General features: G+C 37.2%; 2 protein-coding genes across 19 annotated transcripts in view; both read right to left on the bottom strand.

Moving 5' to 3' along the window:
- Positions 1–1,217: 1,217 nt before the first annotated feature.
- Positions 1,218–12,330, bottom strand: LOC129574879 (ras-related protein Rap-2c). Of its 14 annotated transcripts, none has more exons than XM_055457436.1 (6): positions 11,626–12,330; positions 9,266–11,501; positions 3,381–5,084; positions 2,840–2,977; positions 2,568–2,685; positions 1,218–2,378 (listed from the first exon to the last, which is right to left on the bottom strand). In XM_055457436.1, exons 3-6 carry the CDS (start codon positions 3,513–3,515, stop codon positions 2,221–2,223), a joined length of 549 nt encoding a protein of 182 aa, XP_055313411.1. In that variant the 5' UTR covers positions 3,516–5,084; positions 9,266–11,501; positions 11,626–12,330; the 3' UTR covers positions 1,218–2,220. The 14 variants fall into 14 exon arrangements, with proteins under 14 accessions (XP_055313411.1, XP_055313413.1, XP_055313424.1 ...); XM_055457438.1 differs by having other exon boundaries at positions 11,436–11,501; XM_055457449.1 differs by lacking the exon at positions 11,626–12,330 and adding an exon at positions 7,867–8,142 and having other exon boundaries at positions 10,944–11,101.
- Positions 12,331–15,070: 2,740 nt separating this feature from the next.
- The window catches only part of LOC129574878 (zinc finger protein jing homolog), a 16,436-nt gene continuing 3,806 nt past the window's right edge, over positions 15,071–27,700 (bottom strand). The window contains exons 1-9 of one of the 5 annotated variants that reach the window (XM_055457433.1): positions 23,021–23,278; positions 21,437–21,581; positions 20,934–21,249; positions 19,689–20,806; positions 18,623–19,477; positions 17,762–18,532; positions 17,442–17,589; positions 17,035–17,215; positions 15,071–16,871 (exon numbers count right to left, since the gene is read on the bottom strand). In XM_055457433.1, coding sequence (XP_055313408.1) covers positions 16,643–16,871; positions 17,035–17,215; positions 17,442–17,589; positions 17,762–18,532; positions 18,623–19,477; positions 19,689–20,806; positions 20,934–21,249; positions 21,437–21,581; positions 23,021–23,088 — 3,831 coding nt within the window. In that variant the 5' untranslated portion in view covers positions 23,089–23,278 and the 3' untranslated portion in view covers positions 15,071–16,642. Of the gene's footprint in view, positions 16,872–17,034; positions 17,216–17,441; positions 17,590–17,761; positions 18,533–18,622; positions 19,478–19,688; positions 20,807–20,933; positions 21,250–21,391; positions 21,582–22,576; positions 22,970–23,020; positions 23,279–27,700 lie in introns of those variants that run through there. The other 4 variants (XM_055457432.1, XM_055457435.1, XM_055457430.1 and 1 more) reach the window with 4 other exon arrangements.

The following is a 27,700-nucleotide window of genomic DNA, read 5'->3' as shown; positions in this document are numbered from 1 at the left end:
AATTTCTTTTTTCTTCTTTTGATAATACATTTCTTTTCGTTTCTTTTTCATTAATTTCGTTCTGGGCTTTTGCGAATCTTTGTGCTGACTCTTCCAAAAGAGAAAAGAACAACGGAAGGGGGAGAGGCGTACCAAAATCAAAGGAATCATTACACAAATTGAGCAAATAATCGGTGTGTGTTTTCTATTTCTGTCTTTCTGTGCCTTATCGCAAGGCCACTTGATCTAGTTGTCCAGCCACAAATCAAATCTTTTCTTTCTCTCTCTCTCTCTCGCTCTTTCTCTCACAAATCCAATCTTTTTACAAAATGGTGCTTTTCCAATGGTTCTTTTTCTGTTCAGGTCAAAGAGCATCTCAACAACTAAGAAATAGCTCGAGTACAAGGACATGATGATATGGCGAAGTGCAATTTCATTCTCGCTCAAAATAATGTTCAATTTCATTGTCATTATTTTCTTTATCAAAAGCATTGACATTTCGCTTGCAACGTCACTGCACAACGAACTATTCAATCATTCCGGGAAAGAGAAGTGCGTATTCATTCCAAAGCGAGCAAAACACTACTCTTTGTTTTAAGTGGAATAAATTTCTATTTTAAAAAAAAATTGAACAGAATACGCCATCAATACGCTTCGTGAAAAAAAGATCAAATTGTAAGTCAAGAGAGACTCTGAAACTCCAAAGACTACCCTGCTGCGAAAAGTACACCATTTTACACGTTCTCGATGAAGGTGAGATACAATATCAGCAAAAACAAAACAAAAACACCCAATGCACGGTCGAGGGGCTTATGTGTCATGCGAGTTTCATGAGTCAATACGAAAAATCTAGGCAATTGTCCGAGTCTTTCATATGTGATTCAAGTCACTGTTTCTTCGAAAAAAAAATTCTACTGACTCACATTGATTCTCGTAGATCTGTGATGAATACGCTGTACTTTCTATGGTTTGACTCGTGAATCAGTTTGTATGAATTTGTGCGAATCCGTACTGACTTGCGATGATAAATAAGCACATCGTGCACAGTATGCATTGCCCACAATTCCAGTCAAAATGACGATCGGATATGCGATGGTTATTTACTCTCATTCTCTCCGGGGGGGAAAATCCTCTGTAAATTACCATTGTTCCGCACTTCTTCGTTCCAAACTCTATTAATACATTTAATTTCTGTTGTTGTTGTTGTTGTCTGGGTTTTAAATCCATAATAGAAATGGTTGTTCTCATATATAAATATCATTTTTATTAAAAAATTTCCTAAATTCTGTTCGTGTTCTGAACGGTTTTTTTGTTTGTTTTTCACTTTCGCAAATAGAAAATTACAGTTAATAGATTTTTAAATGCATTTTCGCGTAGCCATGCACTATATTCATTAAGAATTGCTTAAAAAAATCATAACAATAATGTCTTATCAGTTTGTTTGTTGTGGTTGTTGTTTTTCTCTGTGGAAAACGGAAAATATAATCAATTTTTTCTTTTCTCTTCTTCGTCACATCAATTGCGGTGTGTTGCTCATCTATTCGGCGTGCGGGTGTTTTGTGTGTATGTGTGTGTGTGTGGTTCTTTGTTTTTATTACGCTGTTACTTGGTTTCTTGTTTCCTATGCTGTAAGCTATATATTTTTCGGGTTGATAGTGCGAATAATATATACTCATTCTTCTAATGAAAATAACTGGTGGTTGTGAATGTGTTTGCTTGCATTCCCGTTGTTTGCTCTTCATTTCTTTCTTTGCTTTCTTCCCTTTCTATTCTTGTTTAGAAATTGCTGTTGCTGTTTCGCTCTTTTTTTTCGTAAATAATATTTTGACAGGGTTTTTTTTTCATTTTCTTGTATACGTATCTATGTTTTTAAAAGAAAAGTCTATACATCAATTCCAGAAAAATTTTCGACAAAAAATGCTTGTTTTGAAACGATCGCAATATTGCCTTCCTTCATTCGCAAACGAAAGGTCATTTATCGCCAACAGCAGCAAAACAAATATACCGGGGAAAAAGAAGAAGAAGAAATCTTTATGTGGGTTTCGGTCGTTTCATTTTCTTTCTCTCTTTCTCTCTTTAAGTTTCAAAACAAAAATTATTCGTTGAAAATAGTTTTCCACAACTGTAACATAGGCTTAATATGTAAAAATCATTTTGTTGTTGTTGTTTATCTCTGTGTGTGTTTGTTTTTTTTTCTCTTTAAAATTATGAAATTATCCAATACATGTAATTATGTTTTTCCTATAATAACGTACAACAACAATAGCTTTTTTGTTGTCGCTTCTCGGATGTCATATTCATTTCTCGTACCACGCTCGCAAACACGTCATTCACATTGATTCGATCTTTGGCAGACGCCTCTATAAATGGACAGTCCCATGCTCCTGCTAAATCTCGTCCTGTGAGATTTGTGCGTCAAACAGCACACCGAAGATGAGAAAGAAAAATTGGAAAGGAAAAAAAACGTATATAAATTGTGTGTTCACAAAAGAGTGTTCAAAACGAAGCGAAAAACACCGAGAAATGAATAGATGAAAGTGAATTTCACTCCGAAAAAAGAAAAATGAAAAAAATAAAATAGACTTTACCTTCTGATGTAGAGACTTCTCTTTGGCATTCTAAATCGAGCTTATTGGCGACTAGGAGTATAGGGGCCGGTTGGCTTCCTTTTACACGACTAATAACATTTTTCATATTTGATATATCCTGTGGTGAGAACGAATGGCGAAAAAACAACAGAAAGAAAACGGATAATTACTCTAGTGTGTGTTTAAGAAGGTGATAGTGGTGGGCTTGGTGTGCGGTTTTAAACAACGCGCTCGTTTCGGTCAGTCGATTACTGTGTGTCTAATTGACTTACTTGAAATGTTTGGTGATTTGTTAATGAATACATAACGATAAAACCATGGCCATTTTTTATGTACAAGTCCCTCATCGATGCAAATTGCTCTGTTCCAGCAGTATCCAATATTTCGAGAACACATGGCGAATTGTCCACCTGTAAATTGGCATATATCACAAAATATCATTATATAATCGGCAAACAAACACATTTTTTTGTTACAAATACACTGCATGTGTGTTTAAAAAGTCATCTTCAGCTTAAAATGAAATCAAAAGGTCTTGAATTTTGAATCAAATGAAAAGGCTCAACAATGTCACGTGAGATCATGTGTTTGGTCTTTTTGCGACATGTGAATGCTGTTCGAATCGAAGAAACTCTTTATTTTTGTCCAAATTTCCCTTTTATTACCGTAAAAAATCGAGTTTCTTCAATGCTATCAACTCATTCACTTCTAATTTGGTCTGAATCATTCATTTCTAATACATTTTATTTCACTAGACTGCCATTCGACCGACGAAAAACAAGAAGAAAAAAAACAGATGCATAGTCAACGTACCTCAATCTCTTTTCTATAAAAGTCCTCGATCGTTGGATCATATTTTTCGATGAAACAGCCGGAAACGAATTGAACGGTCAACGCTGATTTGCCAACACCCCCCGAACCGAGTACCACCACTTTGAATTCACGCATTTTGCCGTCTCACTCAATAAAACTGATATCTATTTCCGGAAATAATATCGTTTTATCGATATATATATATATATATATCTATCACGCCTAATTTTGGTACTGAGATTTATTATTGTTTGTGCTCTGCTGTGTTTTCTTTAATTTGCTTGATAAGTAACGAAAGAATAAAACGTCGAATTTGTCTTTCGTCTGTTGTGTTGTTCGCCTCAGTTGTTTCCTCCGTATGTATTTGTGTTAGTATATATATTGTTGTGGCAAAAACGCAACGAACGGAAAAAAAGAAACAATACTGCAATGAACGAAATTTGATGATAATATTTCGCGAATGTCACATCACTAACACGCTCGATTTATGTGCTCTATGCAACTTGCAATTTGCAATCGCTACTTGTTATGGTTTATTAGTACAAATTCTCCAATTGCTTTGCAATGTTTTTCTTCTTTTGTATGTTTTCGTAAAACAGAAAATGAAGAGAGAAAAAAAATGTCAAATGAAACACAACAAAAACGAAAAAAAAAACGAGAACTGAACTGAACTGAACTGAACAGATTGATAAGTATCCCGGCCTTATCGGCTATTAATTTTGATTCATTCGGCGTATACAGTTTTGTGCTGTGGTGTTCATTTTATTTTCAGTTTATTCACACTCTCGTCTCTTGTCGCCAGCACGTACAACCAAGCTGCTACACGCTACTACACCACACCGATTAACGATAACAGCTCGCTCGCTCTCGTTCTCTGTCTCTCTCGCTCTCGCTCTCGATTGTTCACGCTGTCTATTCCTTTTCTTTTATGATATTTGCTGGTTCTCGTGCCGTTTGCGTTCTCTCTCTCTCCCTCTCTTTCGTGTCGAACGTCTTTATTTCTCAAAAAAAATAACAAAATCGTTTCCACATATAGAATAATTGCTAAAACTTCAACTGATTCCTCTTTCTCTCTCTCTCTATCGATCTGGGTAAAACCGAACTAAATTTCTTTGCTTCTTGTTGTGATTTTTTCTGTTTTTGGTTTTTTTGGTCGTTTTGTTTTGTTTTTTCTTGGCCCAAACTAAGTGTCCATCTAGTGATGTAAAATGTAAGCGATATTCTTTTCTCAACTTTGGACTAAATAAAGTCAAAAGTTGCACGTTTCGTTGTTTTGATTCAGGAACTCTCCATAACACAATTGTTTTTTTTTCTCTTTTGGATTAATAATATTTGATTCGTTTTCTCTCTTTCTCTATTCACTCTCGTTCGTTTTGTTGTTTGTTTTGTTGTGGATGCAATTTTAAATGTTGTATTGAATTTGTTGTTTCCTTTTTTGTTCACTCACTCTCAGCTTCGGTGCTCCTGTTTTTTTCAACGAGTATATGCCATGATATCCTTCAAACGGAGCGGACGCGCGCGCGTACGCGAACGAATGTGTTGTTCGGATTCTAATGTTCAAAAAAAAATGTTCTTGGGTTATTCAGCGCTATGCTGCTGCTGCTGCTGTGTTGTCAGTAAGAGACGGCTTCGGCTATGATATCATGTGATTGTTGTTTCTATACTTATTGCCACTACTAGTGCTCGTTGTTCGTGTTTGTAAATCTGCGTGTGGAAGAGGAGAGAGAGAGAAAGAGAAAAAATAAGAATTAAATAAATATAATAATAGAGAAAGAGAGAAAAAAAAGAGGCAAATGTTATAAATATTTATTGTGTACAGAATTTTCTGTACACTTTTCTTTTATTTTCTTCTTCATCTTCGTCGTTAGTGTTTTTTTTCCTTCTTCTTGTCGGTAGATTGCATTGAGAATATGAACGCAAAGGCGTTAGTTTGATGTTTACGAACTGAATATGAATTTCATTCCGGTCTGCATGCAGTTCCAAATGAAAATTTGGTTTTTTTTAAATATTTGTTATAAAATGTAACAACAAACGCAACGAGTGAGAGACACAACAACGAAACACATCGAACGAAATAAATACGTATAAAACACAACAATACTATGTGCTGTAGGGGAAAAAAACACGAAAAAAAAGAAGAAGAAAAGAAGTAGTTTTTTTTAGTAGTACGCAAAGAAAGTGCATGAAAATGGCCTATGATCGGTTGTTGCCTTGCTTGTCGCTGTCGTTGCTGTCGTTGTCGTTGTTGTGTTTGTGCATTTTATCTATTTTTGTCGCCGTTTTTTCTACTTGCTGAACAAAGCACACTCACCGCGTAGGGAGAGTGATAGAGAATGCGAGCAAGAGCGAGTGCGAGCAAAAGAGAGTGACAGAGAGTGATTGAATATAGAGCCTTCCATTTGAAAAAAAAAGTGTGTGGAATTTATCATAACCCATACACATTGACGAGGCCAAGATATACGCGTGATCGCAGCTAAATTCGTCAGCGAATTTCATATGACGATCATTTAATGTGGTTCGCGTTTTGCTGCTTTGCGATTAGCACAACATGATACACACTAAAACAACAGAAACACAACACACAATTTAAAAAAAAAACTGTCTCAAAGTTGTGATATTACATACAAAATGGCGTTTAGAACACAAAATTTCGCCACAGTTATATATATATATTGTCATGTGGACACCACCAAAAGCAGCAGCAGCAGCAGCAGCAGCAGCAGCAGCAGCAAAAAAAAAATCAGCAGTTTTTGCTGTTTCACAAGTTTTATTGTGAATATCGCTTCCGATTTTGATTCACATAACACGGATAGTGAAGAAGAAGGGACAAAAAAAGAATGACAATAATCAAAATTATCATATACGCTGGGTGTTGAGTCATTCGTTTTATATTGTCGCCTTCGTTTCTCGCTCTCCACTCTCTCATTCTCTCTCTATGCTCTTATGATGTTATGTATTTGACTCATAACATTGACGATCAGTCACACCAAAAAAAAAACAACCAACCAAGACGAACGCGCATCATATCACCAACATTCGAATTTAATATGAATTGAACTTTGTGGCTATATCGCAAGCACACACATATTTCTCAATCAATAACTTTTTTTTTTATTTCTCGTTCGCTTCTTTTCGCTCGAATGGCTGAAGGTTTTTCCAGTGGACGACAACATTTTCTGTGCTGGAATCAGTGAAAGCCACCACCGAACGCAGCGAAAAGGTGCGATTCATGTTTCTTCTGCTGAATTCTTGCATTTCGTCGCAAATCAGTGATCACACAAACGGCACAAGGCGGTCTCGCGCGCGCTCGCGCTTACTCTTATCGTATGTGTGTTGTGTTCGGCTTCACCGCCACACAAAACCTTGAAAGCGAAAGACACATTAGAAAACGCACACCGGAGATGGATTGAAATAACAAACAGCAACACAACCATCATCATCAACAGCAACAACTGAATGAAAATATAGAAGGCAGAAGAGAGAAACAAAAAATATCTACGATTCGAAAATATTCACTTGATTCACCAGCCAAATTAATGCCAGCACTCAACTAAGTCGAGTACATATTAAACATAACGTTTTGTTCGTTGTTTTTTTTTCGTCGTCGTCGTCGTCGTCGTCGTCTTCTTCTTTTCTGTATCCATTGCTAAAACCGTGTGCGGAGTGTGTTCGTAGAGTGGAGTACGCACAATGGTCATGAAACTCACAGCGAATCACTAATTTCATGAAATTTCATTATTTATTGCTTACGCACGGACCGTATGCAACCCGGCTCAGTTATTCTACTAGAGTTGCTCATTTATTCGCAATTATTTCTTTATATTGTGAGTGTGTGTGTGTGTGTGTGTGTGTGTGTGTGTGTGTGTGTGTGTGTGTGTGTGTGTGTGTGTGTGTGTGTGTTTGTGCCTTTTTTCTCTTCTTTCATATTCATAATTTTCTGGTTAGTTTTTTTTTTCATTTGCTTCTATTTTTCGTTTCGTTTCTATTTAAAAACTTTTTCCAATCGAATGCACATCAAATGCAATCGAGTTTGCAATGTTATTTAAACAACAACAATTAATATTGTTTCGGAAGGGGGTTTGTTGATTTTCGTGTTTTGTTTTTAAAAACGCCAATGATGATGAGATTACAGAGATATATGTATTCTATCCGATGATTTCCATATTACATGTGAGCAGTTTTTAAGCAAAAACATTTCCAAGTTAAAACAAACTCTCTTCCTAATTATAAAACGTTTCCTACACTCCACTATTTGTTTGCTCCATCGCTTGATTATTGTACGTGCGAATAAATGGTGTGTATGCTCAGTTGCTTACTTGCTTTTGCTTGTTTCATTTGTTCGTTCGTTCGTACATTGATTTTCTCTCTCTCTCTCTCACTCACTCACTCACTTGGTTATTATCTCCTATATGTTGTGTTTAATTTTTATTACGGGGCCTAATACACACGTTCAATGTATGTAATACATATATTCAGTTTCGCTCACCGTTTGTGAAGTTTCATTTACAACTCTCTTCTTCTTTTTCTTCTACGTTTTTTTTTTCTTCTCTCCTCTGTTTGTTATTCGGCTCGCTTACGAAAAAATCGCCGTACCGAGAGACTCTCTGACAATTAATAACGCTTGCTTTTGTGTATATATGTATGCCTTTTATTTTATTATTATTATATTTTTCTGCAACGTTTTGTTCTATTTACTTGTGCACAAGACAACGTACCAATGATTATACACTAATGTGTATGAAATGACTCGAAAATGAGATATCTATATAGGCATATATAAAACGAGAAAGATAGGCATGGAGACGAACTTTGGATATTATAAAATACTTTGACAATTGTTGTTGTCGTCGTCGTCGTCGTGGTTGTCTTTTGTCGTTTGTCATTTGGGACTTTGACACATACTCGGCCTTTGAGACACAAGCAACAGCACACCGGAGAAAAAAGAAAATAAAACCAAAAAAAGAAGAAGAAGAAGGCATTTGCCGAAGATGGTATGGATTATATTTGGTTAATGTTTTTCGGTGTTGTTGCTGATTGTATAGGTTGTCTGATTGTCTGGTGTATCTCGCACACACAATATGACAAATGGAAATGAATTCAAGAGTCACACACACACATACACACACGCACGCACACTGTTCACCCACACTGTTTTTTCTTCTTCTTCATTTCAAAAACAAATTTTTTTTTTAAATAAACCGACCAAAATATACGAGCAGAGAGCGTGCGACAAAGAAATGAATTTTGAACGACACAAAGAAATGAACAAAAAATATCAAGAATCAAAACAGGAAAACACAATATCGCCGACACAGCGATAATGAACACTTCATGCACTACAAATCGAATAAAGACCGCATCTGCTGCTGCTATTATTTTCAAACTGTCTGATTGTTGGCCTTGCACTCAAGTTTTGAAATCGAAGGAACAATACAGCCGAAATATAAAAAATAACAACAACCATCGCCGATTTTTGCAATCGAAACCAACCGAAAAAATATATATATTAGCCATAGCATTGCACTACACACTTCAATTTTTTTTTTGCTTTTTATTCATTTTACAAGGTAATTGTCCAAAAATAGTCAAATTCCGAATTGTTTGAAACAAACAACAGCGAAATGTTTGTAAGTTCATTGCTTTGATGATTTAAAAAAAAAACGAGCTTGAACTCCTACACAAATCAAAGAAACAAAATTCGGACAAACCGACGTTTGTTTTCTCCTCTCTTCTGTTGTTGAACGAGAGAAAAAAAACTCAACTGAACGCACACACGATACCAAAATTTGAAGTGAAAAAAAAAATTAGCAACAATGTCGACGACGATGATGAAGATGAAAGATTGTATCGATATATCACTTGAATATTCTCATTTTCATTCTCACCCTTAATTAATTTGCTCATCTATATTCCGTAAATTGTTTTTTTTTTCTACTTTTTTTTTGCTTTCCGATTGACTTGTTGTTATTGTATTTTTTTCTATTTGTTGGTTGGTTGGTTGAGAGAAGAAGAAAAAAATCACAACTCAAACTCGACACCGGATTGATGAACAAAAAAACCCCCCGCGAGAATGGAAAAAAAATCACCACGAAAAAAATAATAATAATAATACCGAAACTGAAATAAATATTTACAATATACAAATAAAAAAGTCTACGGAAAAATTATATTTTCGTATAATTTTTTTTTTGTTCGTTCACACTATGCAGTAGCGGTGTTTTCTTTTATGTGATTACTATTAGCCATTTTGTTTTATATGAGGCTGGGGCTTGAAATAAGTGAGTGAACCATCAGATATATATTCAAACAATAAACCGTACAATAGACCCTGAGACCGTATGTTGTTGTGTGTTTGGATGTGTGCGTGCGTGCGTGTGGTGTACGCGCGTGTATGTGTATGTGTATGAGTGAGTGTTTGGTATGGATGTGAAGTGATGTGTGTATGTATGCATGGTCGATGGTATTTGATGATGATGCCGGTGTATGAGTATTGAGTCTCTTTTTCTCACTCTTATCTGTATTGTGTCTACCCCATCTTCTCTCGCACTCGTTCACTCTCTCTATCCGTGTATGTGTCGATCTATAGGCAAAAATATGTTCATACGGTTCAATTGAGCGATTGCTTTGTGCGATTTTTGGTACAACTTAACGCGTGTCGTGTCTACTGTCTACAATTCCATATGTGCATACTCAGAAAAAAAAACTACATACACACAACTACATCGACCGACGAATCAAAAGAACAAAAACCTATTTGTTTCGATCTGTGTGTGTATGTATTGAATGCGAAATAGTTCAACATAATTCCACCATACGGAGCCGACGGTTTATTGTTGGTAGTCGGCGTGTGGGTCCAAATACATATGTCAACGACGTCGTCGTATGTTCCATCTTCGGTAATTCTTCCCAATATGTGTGCATGTGCGATGCGTGTGTGTGTTTGTGTCTGAGTCTCGCTCGTAGTGCTGTTAGTTGTAAGGTAATTTTGAATAGGCGATCATGTCAACTTTGAATGTTTGTTCGTGTGATTATAGCAAGGTGAATTCATTTTTCCAAATGATTGAGGAATTGTGCCATTGAATTGGATTCGATTTAAATTGGAACCAATGCAATAGGCTGCAATTTTCTAGCCACCAATCAATTTTGGTTCGAGTTTTTTTTTCTTTTTCTCTCTGTTATTTGCTTGTTTTTCATTCGCGATGTCGATCATTTGGTGTGTTTCGATGGTCGGTTAGCAATGAAAATTTCAGGCAGAAATAATAGTAGCTGCAGCAACAGAGAAAAAAAAATTAACCGTCATAGTACATATATGTAGGCAACAAAAATCGCACGTGACTGACATTTTATTGCACTATTTTCGAGCTGCTATAAAATTACTCGAAAGTCTGCGTTTGAATGGAGCTCTTTTTTGTTCGTTGGACGACGACGACGACGACGACGACGAAGTTGTTGCTTTTGTTGTTGCCATATCGTTCTTCATTGCTTTTCAATAAACACTCATTTGTATTGATATTATTAAATCATCAAGTCAGCCGAAAACGAATTGGATAATTTGATTTATACATAAGCCAACTAGCTCAACTGTTTCATTTTAATGACAACCATTAACATTCCAGAACTGATAATTTTCGCAATAAAAAAATAAAGGCACACACACACACACTTTGACTGAAGATCTGAAACAGTTCGGAACGGGACACTTTGAAAATGAATATTAAACTAGCCGACTTTGTTTATTATGCATGCATCACAACAGCAACATTTCAAAATCTGCATCAAGATTGATGCGTAAGTCGCCCCTTTTATCTTCCAGCGTGTGTGTGTGTGAGAGAGAGAGAGAGAGCGAGTAAGAAAGAAAAAAAATTTAGCATCGACCAGATTTTTCAACGATGAATCATCCAGTCGTTTTATATTTTTCTTCATTTCTGGTTTGAATTCGTTAGCATGAATACAAATGTTGTTGTTTTTCTTCGTTGTTTTGTTCTCTTTCTCTCGTACTCTGTGTCTCTCTTTCTCGCTCTCCGTCTCTTTTTCATCATTCATTGGCTCACTCGCCTGTATACTGTCCGATCGATGACTCAGTTACACAAAATGCACATGAATAGAATATGATTGAATTCTCTGGAGAATGAGACAGAAACAGAGACACAAACAATGAGTGAGTGAGAATGACATACAATCGAATTGAATTCGATTTGTGACTTGTTTGAAATCGCTTTTTAATGGAATATACGAAAATACTTACCACTTTGACTTTTTTTATTTAGCTCGTCTCTCTTTCTCTCTCTCTCTCTCTGGCAATTTTGCCAATAAATATGGCTGAAAATTTGGTTGGTATCAAAATTTATTCATCAATTGTAAATCCATTCTATGAATTTTTTGGGTTTGTCATCCCCATTGCTTTGCGTGTTCTTGCTGTTTGCTAAATACACCCATACACACATATATGGACACGCACACTTTTTAATCAAATACAAAATGCGCACGAGAATTTGTAATTATTTCCGCACCTCAGATATATATATATGTAGATATATAAATGTCTACGACTACTATTATTATTTAAATCGTACATACAGTATTTATCGTACACTATTTTCAAAATCAAATGTCAACCAAAAATATTGGACGCAAATCGAAATCAATTCGATGATTTTAATTCACAAAAATTCACTAATTTGCTACCACACATTGATGGGATGTCTTTGATTCGAATGTTGTCTCCGTGTTGTGTGTTTTTTTCTCTCTTCTCCTTCTTTAAGTGCAATGCGCGCGCGCGTGATAGTTTTGGATCTCTCGCTCAGTGTGTGGAATGAATACTATAGCAGCAGATTGTGTGTGCTGTGTACGGCTGTTGTTGTTGCTGCTGCTGCTGCTGCTTGTGTGCGCGGCTTATTGTCGTAACGTTTAATTGGTGTAGTGACAGAGTGTGTCGACATTCGGTTTCGTTTGGCCTCTTGCTATTGACGTAACCATTCCGCTATTGCTGTAGCTGCTCTCGGTTGCTGTTGTTTATGTTTAGCAGAGCCAAACAGGAACGATTCCACTGGATATCGCCAAAAAGGTGCATTCATATGGGTTTTTTCAAATTGTTCCTCAGAATTTCATTTGAAATCATCGACCGTTTTGATTTTTGTTTTCACAAGGGAGGGGGTTCTTTTGCGATTCTCAATAACGCCCTCTCTCATCGATTCTGAATCAAACCTAAATACAGTTGTTTCTTTTCAAAAAGAACGTACTCGTTTTTGTCCATTTGTTTACTGGTTTTTCTTTCATTCAATGCACCAATATGACTCAACCGTCGTCTTTGCTTACATTGGTTGTTGAGACAAAAGTTTCTTTTTCGTCGCGTGTGCAGCATTTTGTGCTATTGAGCGAGCAACTGTGCGAGCGAGCGTTTTTTTTTCTCTTTTTCTATTACATCAGTACGAAATCTTTCGAAAGCTTCAAGGTGAACATGGCCAGTTACTTTGACCAAATCGCATACATATCATTGTTACATTATGTATGGCGTCGATGTTGAGGGGGGGTGGGGTTATTTCCACAGTAAAGGCGCGACGTTTTTCTATTTTTTTCGATTTTCGCGTGTTTGCTGCCTTTTCCGCTGCAGACAAGCGATTTTTGTGGGAGAGTCACTGTTCAATGAACATAAGAATGGTCAATTAAAATCGATAGCGGTTGTTTTTTTTTGTTTCAAATTTTTTATTATTTTGTTTACCACATATCATAATTAACGTTTTTATTTATTCGATTTTTATGTATGAAATATACGTTCGTGACAATGTTTTCCATTTCGATTTCAACTATTTGCCATAAATCTAAAGAAAAAAAAAAGAAGTTTAATCATCATATCATGTCTCCGGCTTGAATTTGGCGCGACAACACGACTGTACGTTTCAAATTCAAGTGGCCGGAAAGAAAATGCCACTGATTAGAACTAAATATGAAATTGTTTTCTGTATATTTTATGTTTTAATGTGTGTGTGTGTGTGTGTTTTGTTGGTTACAGTGCTACAATCAATCCCATAATTTGGGTTTTATTTTCACTTAATCAGTACTACATCGAGCTGTTTTCTTCTTCTCTGCTATTTTTTGCTGTTTTACGAGAACATTACATTCATATATTTATATATATATATATATATAAATATATATATTTGTTTTTTTTTATATAAAAAAAGATATCTACTTCTTATCAAATAAAAATTTCATTTAATAAATCGCGCCGATTTGCGTATGTCTACGATATCGATATATAAATGTTGGCTGGGTTTTTGTTTATTTCTGCTTACTATATATGCACAAGGGTTCATTACGTTTTGTATTTTTTTCTTCATTTTTTAGTTAAACGGGTTCATTTTCTTCGTTTTTTTCATTACTATTATTATTAGTTATTTTTCACTATTTTGACCACACTGCTTTCGATCATAAATATATCGGAATCAGTAAACATATCATTTTAAATTAGATCATTTCGAAAGGAAAAAAAAATCATATCAAATCGAATTAAAATAGACTAATGATCATCAGGATGATTGTTGTGAGAACAAGAAAGGAAGATGATTTACGTGTTGGTTGGTTTGTTTGTTTGTTGTCGAGACCAGAGAAATCAATTTAACGATTACCTCACAAACGTTGTTTTTTCTTAGGTTTTTTTTTCGGTTTTGTTCACATATAAATTAGTTTGAGATACATCTCAACTAAATGACTGAAATCAGAATGTGTTTGTGTCTATGAATAATTTCGATTTGAAGTAAAATCATAAAACGATCCTACTCGATTCTATCCAATGGCAATTGTTTCTTATTTCTTTATTATTTCATCATCGTCATCATTTTGGACAATAAGTTTTCTTTTTTTACGTTAAAAATTCGTTTAAAAAAAAAAATGTGGGAAAAAAATCAGTTCGAAATAACACGAGTCGAGATAAATTTTGTGTTCAATTTTTCATCTAATTTTTACTAAAAAAATTTCAACTAAAGACAAATGTGTTTATTTTTAGAAAATTCCCTCGTATTGTGACTAATAAATAAGACAATGAATCTTCCAAACAGTCTACAGTTCTGTGTTCGGGGGAAGTAAAATGTCACCACACCAAAACGAAAAGAAATTTCGATAAATTTTGTTGCAAATAATTTGCAATGGTAAAATCTGTACCGAATTTCAATCAAGAATTTGAATGCTTTTCTTTGCAATTTCAATCGGAGAATTTCTTTTCTCAATGGAAGTGTCCGAGACCAAAACTCATCATTTTTCACTCTAAATGTGCCGTACACTGCACGAAAATTTCAATTTTTGCGTTTGTTTTATTTTTCGAAGAAAATTCGTACTTAAGAAAATCGTCTAAAATTAACTTTTTAAAAATTTGAAGGAATTAAAATAAATAAGAAAATTGTATAAAAAATAAAATTTGTGTGTTTTTTTTCCATTAAGTTCCAATCTTTTGTTTTCTTTTTTTGTTTCAAGAGAAAAAAAAATTCGATTGCATTTTCACAAATGAGAATGAGGATGCATTTATTGGGGACAGAAGAAAAAAATTCGCACTTTAACAGACTTCACTGGGCTGATCACTAAATGCTAGCATGTACGAATGAATGTACGAATGAACGAAAAAAAAAACGGCAATTACAACTCATTTTGGAAAGTGAATCCAAAAAAAAGTGACAGAAAGAAAAGGAAAATCGTCGAAATAATGTCGCTTGGCTGATTGAACCGTGTATAAATATTTCATGTTTTTATACTATGACGAAAATACATCAATATAAAGGAATAAATCGTTCACTAAATCTAATAATAATATTTTGTGTGTGTGTGTGTGTGAGTTTCCCCAAAATGACATTTTACGCGACGGCTTCCTGCGTGCGCGAGCGCTCTCTCATTCTCTATCTTTATCTCTATCTCTTTCTTACTTCATCTACTCCTCTTTCTCTTCCAAAAAAAAATGAACATCGTATGAGACGCACATACAAAAAGGCATGCCACTGTTTTTCTTCAACAAAATTGCCGGTTCTGGAAATGGAAAATTGCAATTTATACAAAACAAAAATTCGATTTGTCTTTTTTGAACTAGCAACTAGTTCTAAACTGTCATCGATTATATCAAGTGATCAATTTAAAAGAAATAAAAACAGCAGTCATATGAGAAGAGTGTTGAGAGTTTGAAAAGAAAAAAAAAATATTTTACTAACTTTGAGCCGAACATAGCCGGTTCACTGTCGTTCTCTTTCCGAAAAGAAAAAGATTGCCTATGCCGAATGTTGTGCGCTCAACACCCGAACCAAAAAGTCATTGGCAGTTTTCGTTCCGATTGATTGACCTGTGTCATTTTCATCCGTATGATTCTGGCAGCTTGTTTTTTGTTGGATTATTCACCAATCCGCTTTCCATTGTGGAGTGAAAGCTAAATTCCTATCGTTTCTATTATCGTTATTTCTTCGGACCAAATGGAGACGAAACTAATTAATATAATAATATTGACGTAAACGAGCCAACGAGTCCATTGGTTGGAACATGTGCTCCTTGTTTTTTTTTTGTGCATCACAACAGATATTATTTTGTTTTCTTTTTTTTAGATATTTTAACTAGATTATAAATTCTTAAGGGTCTGCTTGCTCATACATATAGCAAAGCTTCGAAGACGATATTTTCGTAATTCGCTTCATTTCGAGAAAAAAAAAGTTCAAGTAAATTATACAAAAAAAAAAAAAAATTTGGATATCGATTTGTTTTCTAGATCTTATTTCATGTTCAGTCCGTCAGAATTGAGTTGCCAAAACTAAAAATTAATCTAAATCATTGTGTGGTAATGAAACACGTTTCCTAGCACTCACTAAAATGTGAATAAATTATGATTTGTTTGCTGTTCGGATCGCGTTCGTTCATGTTTGAATTTTGAATTTGCGCTCAAACGAAGTAACGAGTTTCGTCTTAGGTTTTTTTTTTTGCTTATTTGAACGAAAGGATCTTTGTGTTTGTGTATAACACCTAAATCGCAATTTTCATTTAACACTCGCTTTCTTTGTTTCTCTCTCGCTACAAAATACTAAATCCTAAATTCGCGCATACACGTTAATTGTAACTAGATTTTTTTTGTAGTTGCTTCTATTTCTCTCCTCTTCTTTGTTTTCCGGTATTTCTTCATTATCTTTGCATCGCAGGAGATGGGCACAACATACGGGCTCCCTTAATATTCATATTTACGCTTCAAATAAATCCTCATCTATCAAAATTTGTTCATTTTGTTAAATATAGTAAAGTGATGGTCACGATTTTTTACTGATTTCATCGGATGAATAGGTATCATTATTCGAATTACTACTACTAGTGCTAGTTAATGATGATGAAGGTGTCGGTAATATGTTCGTCGGAAATTTGTACAAATAATTCAAATGCTCCATGAGAGAAATGCGCTCAGACTGTGTCAAGGCAGTGAGTTGAACGGTTTTTGTGAATGAGGTTTTATTCGTGGCTGACATCCATTCATCGGAGATGCTGGAAGAAAAGAGAGAGAGGGAGGGAGAAAAAAAATCCATTAATTTTTTATGCTTCAATTCCAGTTTTGTTATTGTGTTTGATATTTTTGACCAATTGATTCGACAGCAAAATAGTTTAGTCTAAAATTTTACTCTTGTTCGAGCTGATTCAAACCACTTACATGTCGTTGGGGCTCCATTTGATCAGCAATTCAACTGAACCAGTGGCAGTTACTCGTCTTCCAATCGATCGGCCCTTGAACGTTATCGCTTCGGATACTCCATTCGTTATGGTCACCGTGTGCAAAAGGCGATGCTGCAACTCTTCCATCACACCGTTATCAAAATAATCGAACATTCGGGCTGAAATCATATCGAACAATTAACAACTCATTCATGAATGTGAGAAGAAGCATGTGATTGGATGGAACAATCGATTGCCAATGGCAATTTGCCATATGTTGCATAGCATTCATATATGAATGCTATAGGAGATCAGATTGCCTCCAGTGTATATCTTCCAGGGGGTACTTCAATTTGTACCCTCCACCTGATTTCATCAGACAATGAATCAAAGTCAAAATCTCACCTGAAAACGGCTGTCGTCGATACCGCAATCGTTTGCCATTAACGCGTAGCTTCTTTGGAACGGGTGGATCGGACAATCGTCGTACCGTCGAATCTTTATTGTTTTCATTACTGTTGATGTGTCCATTCACATGTTTCTGCAGTGCCAGCTGTGAATGAGAGTAAACCACTTTCGTGAGTATTGAATACGTTCATTTTAATTGAGTTAAAAGAATTTTGTCGGAAGAATGGAAATTTCCTCTGCATCAAGTGATATTTCTTCCATCGAAAGCGAAAATCCCTTGACTAAAAAAATCCTCAATCAAAACACAAAATCCATACCTGCGAACCGAACCGCATGCGACACTTTTCAAAGATACATTTGAAAAGTTTTGAACCGCCGTGCGAAAGAACATGCCGTTCAAGCCATTTCCGTGAGCATGATTCGCGTCCATGTACCTTACAGTTGGCCCAACGGCACGAAAATGGTGCCTGCTGTGGATTCACATGCTTCGTTTGCAAGTGATCCAATAAATTCGAGCTGGTTTCACAGTTTTCATTACAATCATCCCAATAGCAGCAGCCGGCCGTACGTCGATCGTTCGCATTGCGTGATCCATTGGCTGGAAAACGAATGGTTTTCGGTTGTGATAGAATGGGACTTTTGGAGCTTTCAGGTAACGAAGCATTGTTGATAAGATTGGTGTCGAGTTCCGTTGTGCGTTGCATACAATCGCTTCCAACTGATGCTGTAATGGATGTAGTGACCTGTTTTTCCGTCATTGTTTCGGCGTCATTCGCTTGAACCGTTATCGTCGTACTCGTCGTCGTCGTCGTCGTCGTCGTCATCATCGTCGTCGTCGCTGATTTTTCGGTTACTTTATCCAGTTGAACACATTCAACCAGTGCTGGTATCGATTTGAGATCATTTTGTTGTGAATCCCTAGTGTCTCGTACAGAAGAGATCTGTTTCGTTGATATGTTATTGCTTATACTATCAGTCAAATAAGATGTATCCAAAGATTTTTCGATTGTCTTAGAATTAACTTTGCTGTCATGATTCTGTATGCATTTCACAGCTTCCGTATGCCTGAAATCAACTGCGTTGGGCACCTTGAGAAGAAAAAAGTTACGAAACATGAGTTAGTGATTCGAATACAGCGACTTGATTCGTTAGAATATAATTGCAAGTAGGGTCCTTACCTTGCACCCAATACTATCGATATTGTTGGGCATTAGTTGGCAAGCCGTCGAAATTGATGTGGCGATGGAAATTTGTGGATTCGATATATTCAAATGATTGCTTGATTGTACCATGTCTTTCGATTGAACACATAGCGGCGGTGGTGCTGATAGTGAAAATGTTACGGGCAGTGAAAGTGTATTGGTCGATGTGGTGGCGGTGATCTTTTGCGGTGTATACTGTTGTTGCGGTGGCAGTGATGGCGCTGATTGTTGCAGCGGCTGTTGCGCTAATGTCATCGATGACAATAAATTTGATCGCTGAAAACCGGTCGCACCTTTGTCCGCACCAACGCCCACATTGATCGTGGCCGTCGTAGTCGTTTGATTCATAGGAACAGTTGCCGCTGTATTCATACCAAATGCAAAATTATTTGGCATAAAATTCGGTTGCATATTATTGTCGGGGGGTAAAGTCACAGCTAGTGTTTGTTGTGGAATTTGCATATTGATGCATGATCGCTTTTCAATTGAAACGGCTAACCCAGTTTTATCGTTCATCGAATGCAATGCGGCCATTGTTGGCGGTTGTCCCATTGTTTGTTGCAAATTCGATATTTGCGATGTGAGCATGGTGGGCAGTGCGGCCGTTAACAATAGCCCAGATGATGTTGGTATGAAAACTGGCTGTGCGAATTGAGCATTCGTTGGCCCATTCGCAACAAAATGCTGCGTGAGATCATTGTGATTTGTTAGTGGTTGCGTTGCATCTTGAACGAGGGTCGGTGCTGGTGCAAGTTTCGCTTGATTCGGCTGCTGTGCATAGGCTGACTTCTGTGACATGGACAAATGTTGATCGCTAAGATTTTGTACCGCCTACAGAAACAAAACAGAAACAAAACAGAAACAAGGGGAAAAATAAACATATGGAATGATTCATGGTGATTGTGATGCCAAAAAATATGCTATAGAATACGAAACGAACAAAAGCAATGACTCAATCGCGATCACAATTCATCGTTTCGATTCGGAATTAAAGAAGAGAAATGACTGACAGCTCTTTAAGCAGCGAGAGATGAATACTTACATTGGACTGCGATTGTACATCCTTGATTTGACGAAATTGCTGATCGACGCCTGTCGCTGTAGCTGGTGCAAGCATCTGTTGCAATTTTATCAAAGCACCATTGATGAAATATCCATTGTTAACGACAATATTGTTTGCGGTTTGTGTGTTGGTCTCTTTTGTAGCCACTGGAAATTGTATTACAGATGTGGGATGCAATTGGTAAATGGCACCATTTGGTTTTTGTGTTTGTGGCAAATTTTTCGGTTGTGCCTGTAGCGATTGGTTCGATTGCACGGCGCCAAGTGCAGCAGCGGCAGCGTTTTGCTGTTGTTGTTGTTGTTGTTGTTGTTGTTGTGTTTGTGCGGTGCCAGTACCGGGTGGCAAATGTAGGGTTGTCAGCAACGGGACAACGCCATAATCAGTCTGGCCGCCAAATTCCATTTGACGTTTCAATAGTTTCACGTGTAAACGCTGTTGCGTCACACTTTGTATCATTTTTGTTTGTTGTGATTTAATTGTGTCGGCCATTGTTGACAGACCAATTGACGGCACCGTCATCGATGTGGTTCGTGGAGCAATGTTAACATGTTTCTTTGGCAGTACGTTAGCATATGATTTATTTTTCATGGCATTCGATTTGCGTGAAATTGGTGAAACTTTGGCCGTTTTTCGCTCAACTTTTTTACCCAGTGAAATAGTGGCGGTGCTGGTGATGGATGCAGACGATGTTGGTAACGTGTCTAATTTAATGTTGGTGGCAGTGCTACCGTTTGCTGTTACCGCAGCAGTCGCAGCAGCAGCAACAGCGATTGTATCGCTCAATAGTCGTGTTGTGTCGTCCTTTTGTTGTGTGGTGGTCGTAGTGGTGGTTGTTATATGTGGAAAAACGGTTGTTGTCGGTCGTACAACCATATTGGTTAAATCTTTTCGAAGGCTGGGCAGTGCTTTCATTTGAGTCTTAAAGAATCCCGTAATTTTGGTTTGTGATCGTATATTCGGTGCGTTGCCATTGCTTACATTTATCCCTGAATTTATGGTAGATGAAGACCTCAATCCATTCGGTATACTCGTTCGCTTCGTGCTATTTGTCGCATCTGTTTCGCTTTCAGATGTTTGATTATTCGCCGTCGAATTTACTGTGTAAAGAAGAAAACAAGAAAAGAGGAGAAGAAAAACAAGAGATGTCAGAACTGTCTATATTTGAGTACAAAATGTGAATGTGGATGATGGTGATGAAAACGGTCGTTTTCACAATCAATTTACCATTACTATTGCTCGATCGATTGCGTTTGTTCACTGTTGCGCCAACGGTATCCGGTGTATGGTTACGTTTTTTACTACTACTATTTGTCTTATTTTCGCTTAGAATTGACGATTTTGATAGTGTCAATGGTGGCATTGGAGCATTTGTTGATTCGTTAGATGTAGCTGTTGTTGCTGTCGATGATGCTGATGCTATTGCTGTTGCGGCGACGATGGCGGTGGCGGTGGCACCAGTCGATGTTGCTGCGGCTACTGTTGCTATTTGTGAATTGACATTCCATGGCCATGCTAACGGTGGCGCATTCGATACCGTTTCCTATGGTAAAGCAAACAAAAGGCAAAACAAACGAAGCAATTTAGCAATTAGTTTGCAAATGACGGCCGAAAAAAACATTGCAAGCCATTGTGTAAACAAATAGATAGAGATAGAGAGAGGAACAGTGTTTTGTGATCAGTACTTGTTTATTTTTATTGTGTTGACTGTTGTTGTTATTGTTGGGTACCTGATGATTCTGTTTCAAACATCTTGGCCCATTCAAATGATGCAGCAAATCCGTATTTATCGCTGGATTATCGGGTGAATCGAGATTTGATGCATCTTCACTGGATGTCGCACTAGAATCGGTTATGCTCAATGTTGCCACACCACTATTTGGTTTTCAAAGAGAAGAGAAAAAAAAACAACGCCAAAATTAATTTCCGTAGTTTTATTCCGAAAATTAACGACAACAAATGCTAACTGTGTGTAAAACGAATTTATGTGGTCAATGCGTCATACGATCTTAAATCATAGAAGTATGTTACAACATTTTTATCATGTTTTTTCAAGTGGAAATAGAGAGAGATAGAGAGGAAGAGATATGGCTGGCCACTACCTAATAATGAATGCTCAAACAAAAGGCACTCAAATGACCCTTGCCCACAAAAATGCGCGCGGCACGGTGTACGTGAGCTAAAAACGTGAAAGACAAGCCGACACAAAATGATAGAGAGTACAAAAAAAGAACAACAACAGCAACAGAAAAGAAGTAACGAACCTTCTTCACTTGATTCTTTTGCTGCTTTTTGTCGCTAGTGTTGTTGTTGTTGTTTTTCGTGTTCATATTCAGCTCCGGCGCGAGAGAACACATTTTCTTAGAATCAAAATAATAATAATAATAAAAAAAAAGAACTATAAAAGAGCATAAAACACACGAGAGATGCGTTGGGTTCGCGCCCGCGAGAGAGAGAGGAAGATGTGCGCCCGCGAGAGAGAGAGGGAGATGTGCGCTCGCGATGTATTTCGTAAAATTCATTTCTCAGTTGTTTGCTGCCTTTTTATCCGTCTTCTTATTTCATGTTGTCGTGTTTTTTTTTCTCGTGTGTGTCTCTTCTTGTTTTCAGAGCCTTCGAAAATGGTGTTCAGTTTACACAACATCTAATTCAGGCAAAATGGAAACGTCAATAAAACAGCACAACATGAGCAAAAACACACACACACACACACACACAGAGAGAGAGAGAGAGAGAGAGAGAGAGAGAGAGAGAGAGAGACCAGAAGAGAAATATATTACAAAAATAAATAGAAGAACGAAGTACACCGCGACAGAATTGTTGCCATTTACTGAGCCGATTACATTATTATTATTACACACATTACGTACATCTTTTTCACCTGAAGTCACATATAGTCGCGCGCACTCAGACACTCTCACTCACTCACTCACTTTACAGCAGCAACCGAAAGGAAGTAAAAGTCACAGTCTTCCGACTAAATAAATTTCTGGTTTATCACACATCAACTATAGTCATGTAACTCTATCTATATTCTTTTTAGACAAATTTATTCTTGCTTGCCGTCGTAGTCGTTGCTGCTGCTGCTGCTGCTGCTATTCAATGAAAGCAGCATTTTTTGTTGTCTTCGTCAATGTGATTAATTAAAATGTGCATCGAAACAAAGTAGGAAACAATCAACTAGTGAAATGAGTCACAGTGGAATAAAAAACCAGCAACGAAATAGAGATATAACCGATAAACAATATAGAAGAGAGCGCAAAAAAAAACAACTAAAATGCAACAAAAATGAATCGCTTCAATATAGATATTACTTAGATTGGTGTGTTTTGTTGTTAGTTTGTTTTTTTTTCGTGTATTCGTCGTTGTTTGACAGGAACATAGGATGGAAATTATAAAGCAGCTTACATTATTTTCGTTACGATACACTTTTGCTTACTTACAAGCACACACACACACATACATATATATACCACTACTACCATTTGATTTTCGTTAGGTATATATAGATTTTTGAGAATGTATCATGCGCGCACGTTTTGTCAATACTCGGCAACGCCATCATTGCACATACAATACCGTTCCAAAATTGATATATAGCGGATGATGTATGTGTATATATGCGCTTTTCGGAACGAAAAACCTATCGAAAGTTATGATATTTGAAAGTCACTATTTTAGGCGTGCATTGTATGGTATTTGTCTTTTATTTATACATTGAATGCAAGCCATTACAACATGTTTTTTGTCGCTGTTGTTGTTGCTGTGGCTGCTGTTCAAAAGAGTCATGAAACAAACGAAACAAAAAACAAACATACTCACAGCCCATTCAAACTAGAACAAGAACCATTTGAAAAAAATATATGTACGCGGTATTGTTTCGGACATTAACATTTCGATGATGATGATGATGATGGTGATGGTGATGGTGATGGTGATGGTGATGGTGATGGGCATCGTTGCAGCACTTAATTTTAAGGTGACAAAAATCTCTCGTCGCTAGAGAATAAAACAAAGCGGAAGAGAGAGAGAGAGAGAGAGAAAGAGCGGGAGCAAATGAGAGGGGCATAGAAGAGCCAACAGAGATGAGCCAACCAAACAACCGAATAAAAAGCTCGCTGCTTGAAGAAGTCAGTGGCTCAACTCATTCCAAATGCTGCGCGGCGACGCACATAAATTTTTACTGTCTCTCTATCCTTTTCTCTCTCTCTCTCTCTCTGGGTTTTTATGTACCATCACGTGGAATTCAGATGATAAATGCCGAGAAAGAGTAAACGAACGACCAAGGAAAAGAAGCATTCTTGCTTCCGAAACCTGCTGGCTTGTTTTTCGGGATGAGAAAGTATATAAATTCTCTTCTTTTTTTGTTGTTTTCTGTCTCTCTATGTATCCCTTGCTATGTTAAACAACAGAAAAAGCTGTCAATGTCTATTAGAATCTCAATGATTATTATTATCCCATGGAAATTGACAATGATCATTATTTCTATTGAAATTGACAATGAATGTCTCTGTTTATTGACTCTGACAATAATTGTAGCCATTTATCGTGTTTTCGCACACGATTAAAATCATCCAATCTCCCATGGATAAAATGATTCGATTTATCAAGCGTTCATTTCTATAAATACACAATTTCTAAATATATCCGCATTTGGTTTTATACATAAAAAATAGCGCATTTGACTGGCCGTGCGAATTGATGAAATGAATCTCTCGTCCGGTAGTATATCGGCGCGGTTGTGTATCGGCTGATGACGGGCCGTTCGTTCATGACGATGCATGCGATGCATGGTCAGTGGTGTTCAAAAATGTTTATGGCCAATCACCCAAAAATCGCTTCTTGTATATAATGTGCATAGACATTTTACGGCCGTGCGCATTCTTGGGGGGAGGGGGGATATAATGGAGTGTCGAGAGTAAGTATTTGAAAATAGAACTCTTCAAGCACACATACACTGGACTATTTTGTGTGGATGTAAGTGCGAGCGAGCGAGCGAGCGAGCGAGCGAGCGAGCGAGCGAGCGAGCGAGAGAATGAGAATGAGAGAGAATGAACGGGAACTCACTTTTGCGTGTTGCATTTTCAGACATTGATGGGCTTTCATGTATTCGGTATTTTGTTGTTGTTTATTTTAATGTTTGATCTTTATCATCAACACACAACTAACGAAAAAACTAACAATGTACGGTTCAATAGTCCGTATGCGCGCATTCGTGTTGGTGTATGTGTGTTTGTCTGTCTCTGTGTGTGAGCGACAGAGAGTGAATGAGAATTGCGGTTGGCGTGCGAGCAAGCGACACGAATACTTCTGTGTATGTGTATCTTATTGTCATTCCGAGCAAAATACACAACAATCCAACCGAATGCAGCGACAACAACAACGACGACGACGACAACGACGATGAGGACGAATGAAGAGGGAGCGACAGCGTTACATGCACGCATACTCTCTGCATGTGAACGCGGAAAAAGTAAAAATCTCAAATAAAACTATATAGGCAGCAAGAGAGGCTATAATCATTAAAAGCAACAACAATGTGAAGCGAGCACACTGCATGCTGTTATTATGATTTTTGTTAGCCGTGTTGTTGTTGTTGTTGTTGTTATTTTTGTTTTGCGCCCGTGCAACGACGTGTGCGTGTGTGTGTGTGTGTGAATGTGTTTGTGTGCGCGTGAAACGACGAACTTGAATCAATGTAGAAAATTTTGGACACACAGCGAGCGGGCGTGCGAGCGAGCAAACGTTTGTGGCTGCGATTATAGTTGTGTTTGTATATGCGCGCACGGATGCGTACGGCGGTACGTTGAACTCTCATGTTTAAACGCTGCCTTATTCTCTCTCCCTCTCTCTCTCTCCCTCTCTGTCTCTCGTTCATCCATCTGAAAAATACACGTAATAGTAAAGTCAGCATGGCGCGCGACCGAACGGTCCATATGCTAGAATATATATATATACACGATAGACGGTTCACCTCCTGTCCCAGTGCTCACTATTCAAAATTCACTTTCGAACCGATTCCCATTCATTTTCGCCCCGTATAACAGCCGTATCGTTTGAGCCGTATAACAGCCATATTTCTTTGTATTTGCCAGCAGAAACGATCGATTGGCGCGAGTTTTTCTATCTGTTACTCGGTATCGAAATCGATTTCGAGCCAAAAACAAAAAGTCTTGCGGAGGACTCATGACGAGGGTCAACAGCAGATTATATAAACATGCATCAAGAAATGGTATATGATTTTGCCTGCACAAAGCTATGTATTTAGTTGGGTTTTAGCAAACCAGAAGAACGAAACAGAGAGCAGGCAAAAAAAAAACAGCAGCAACAACATCAACATAGCATCAATACATGGATAGTTTATAGTGATAGCACACATAACAGCGGTGCACGCGCTAAACTGTTTTATGTTTTGCGCATTCACTCGCGGCCTTAATGCACATTTATACGTCTATACTCGTACACACACACACACACACACACACACAGAGAGAGAGAGAGAGAGAGAGAGAGAGAGAGAGAGAGAGAGAGAGAGAGAGAGAGAGAGAGATGTATGAACACACTTTAATACTCACACACAGTCGTACACACCAAATCAGACAAATAAACAGTCTACAGATGCATTATTTTTTTCGACAGAAATTCTACGAATCTGCTACGCATCCAAACTCTCGCTCGGCCGACTTGTATGCCTCCATCATCATCATCATCGTCATCGTCATCGTCATCATTGTTTATTATTACATTAGTTTCGTTTCTAATCTTTTGTCGTTGCTATTGCTACTTTACGGCTGCTGCTGTTGTTCGCTGCCTCCTTTTCATCTTTGACAGCTTTGTTTGTGTGCAATTCACAAATACGTGCATTCGTTAAGGTTATTCACTAGCTCTTAATATGCTCAGGCTAGAATGTGATATCCAAAACTGGCTGCTCTAATGACAAAGCTTCTTAGCATTCAGTTTCTATGTTGGTATTAACTTCAACATCACAACGACGACGACGACGACGATGATTTATTTTTGGTACATTTGTTTATATACTATTTTTTTTAGTAGTTTATGCCTTCGTCTCGACGTTTTTCGTTTCAATATTCCAAATTTTACTTTTGTTTCTGTCATTCGACTATTGCTTCAATCTTCATTCAATCCATGTGTGAACGTGTGTGCGTGTGGTTTCTCTCTCTCTTTCTTTATTTTTTGTGTGTTCATCATCATCGCCGTCGTCGTCATTGTTGTTGTCGTCGCTGCAGGCGGCTAAAATGTGTGTTTTCATTCTGAATCGTCTGAGAATAGGCGGAAAAACACACACACAAGCTCAATCGAACTAAAGTTACATTCACACAACATTGTTGTGTAATTATGTTTTGTTTAGATTAATAGTAGTTGGTTCCCAGCTGAAGGAAATTGGATATTTTTCTACTAGTTTGTTTTTTCTCTCTTTTTCTCGATATAAGTTATTCGATTTCAGTAGTTTATATAGCCTATGCATTCATCTAGCTGTGCTGTGTTGAACATTTCCTGTTTGATTGGTTCTTTGACTTTTTTCACTCTCTCTCTCTCTCTCACTCTCTGTCGTTTGGTTTTTTTTTGTCACCTTTTCCCCTCCACATTCTCGACATTCACAATCGCAATCGCAATCGATTTGACAATTAATCGACTTCGATTTTCAATGCGACATCGATTTTTACATGCTATTTACAAATGCGAAAGACGTTGAAATGTGCACGCAAGCCATTCAAAATAAAACTATGCACAATTCATCATGCACGAAAGAAAAAAAACGACACAGAAAAATATGGTGGATGATTGAAATGGTAGCATTCGGTTCTGAGACGAAACATCGGAACAAACCGTTTAAAGAATTGAAGTGAAGAGAAGAAAAAAAAAACCAACAACCAAGCTGATGGATGTAGTTGCTTATTATTATTGTGATGCGACGTACGCTCCTTTTCTCTCTCTCTCTCTCTCTCTCTCTCTCTCTCTCTCTCTCTCTCTCT

Source organism: Sitodiplosis mosellana, unplaced genomic scaffold (assembly GCF_009176505.1).
Source record: "Sitodiplosis mosellana isolate CC-2019 unplaced genomic scaffold, AAFC_SMos_1.0 Smas_scaffold_6165, whole genome shotgun sequence".
In the NCBI taxonomy this organism is placed as follows: Eukaryota; Metazoa; Arthropoda; class Insecta; order Diptera; family Cecidomyiidae; genus Sitodiplosis; species Sitodiplosis mosellana.
The sequence above is the reverse complement of the archived record's forward strand: the minus strand, read 5'-3'. Positions and strand labels throughout refer to the sequence as shown.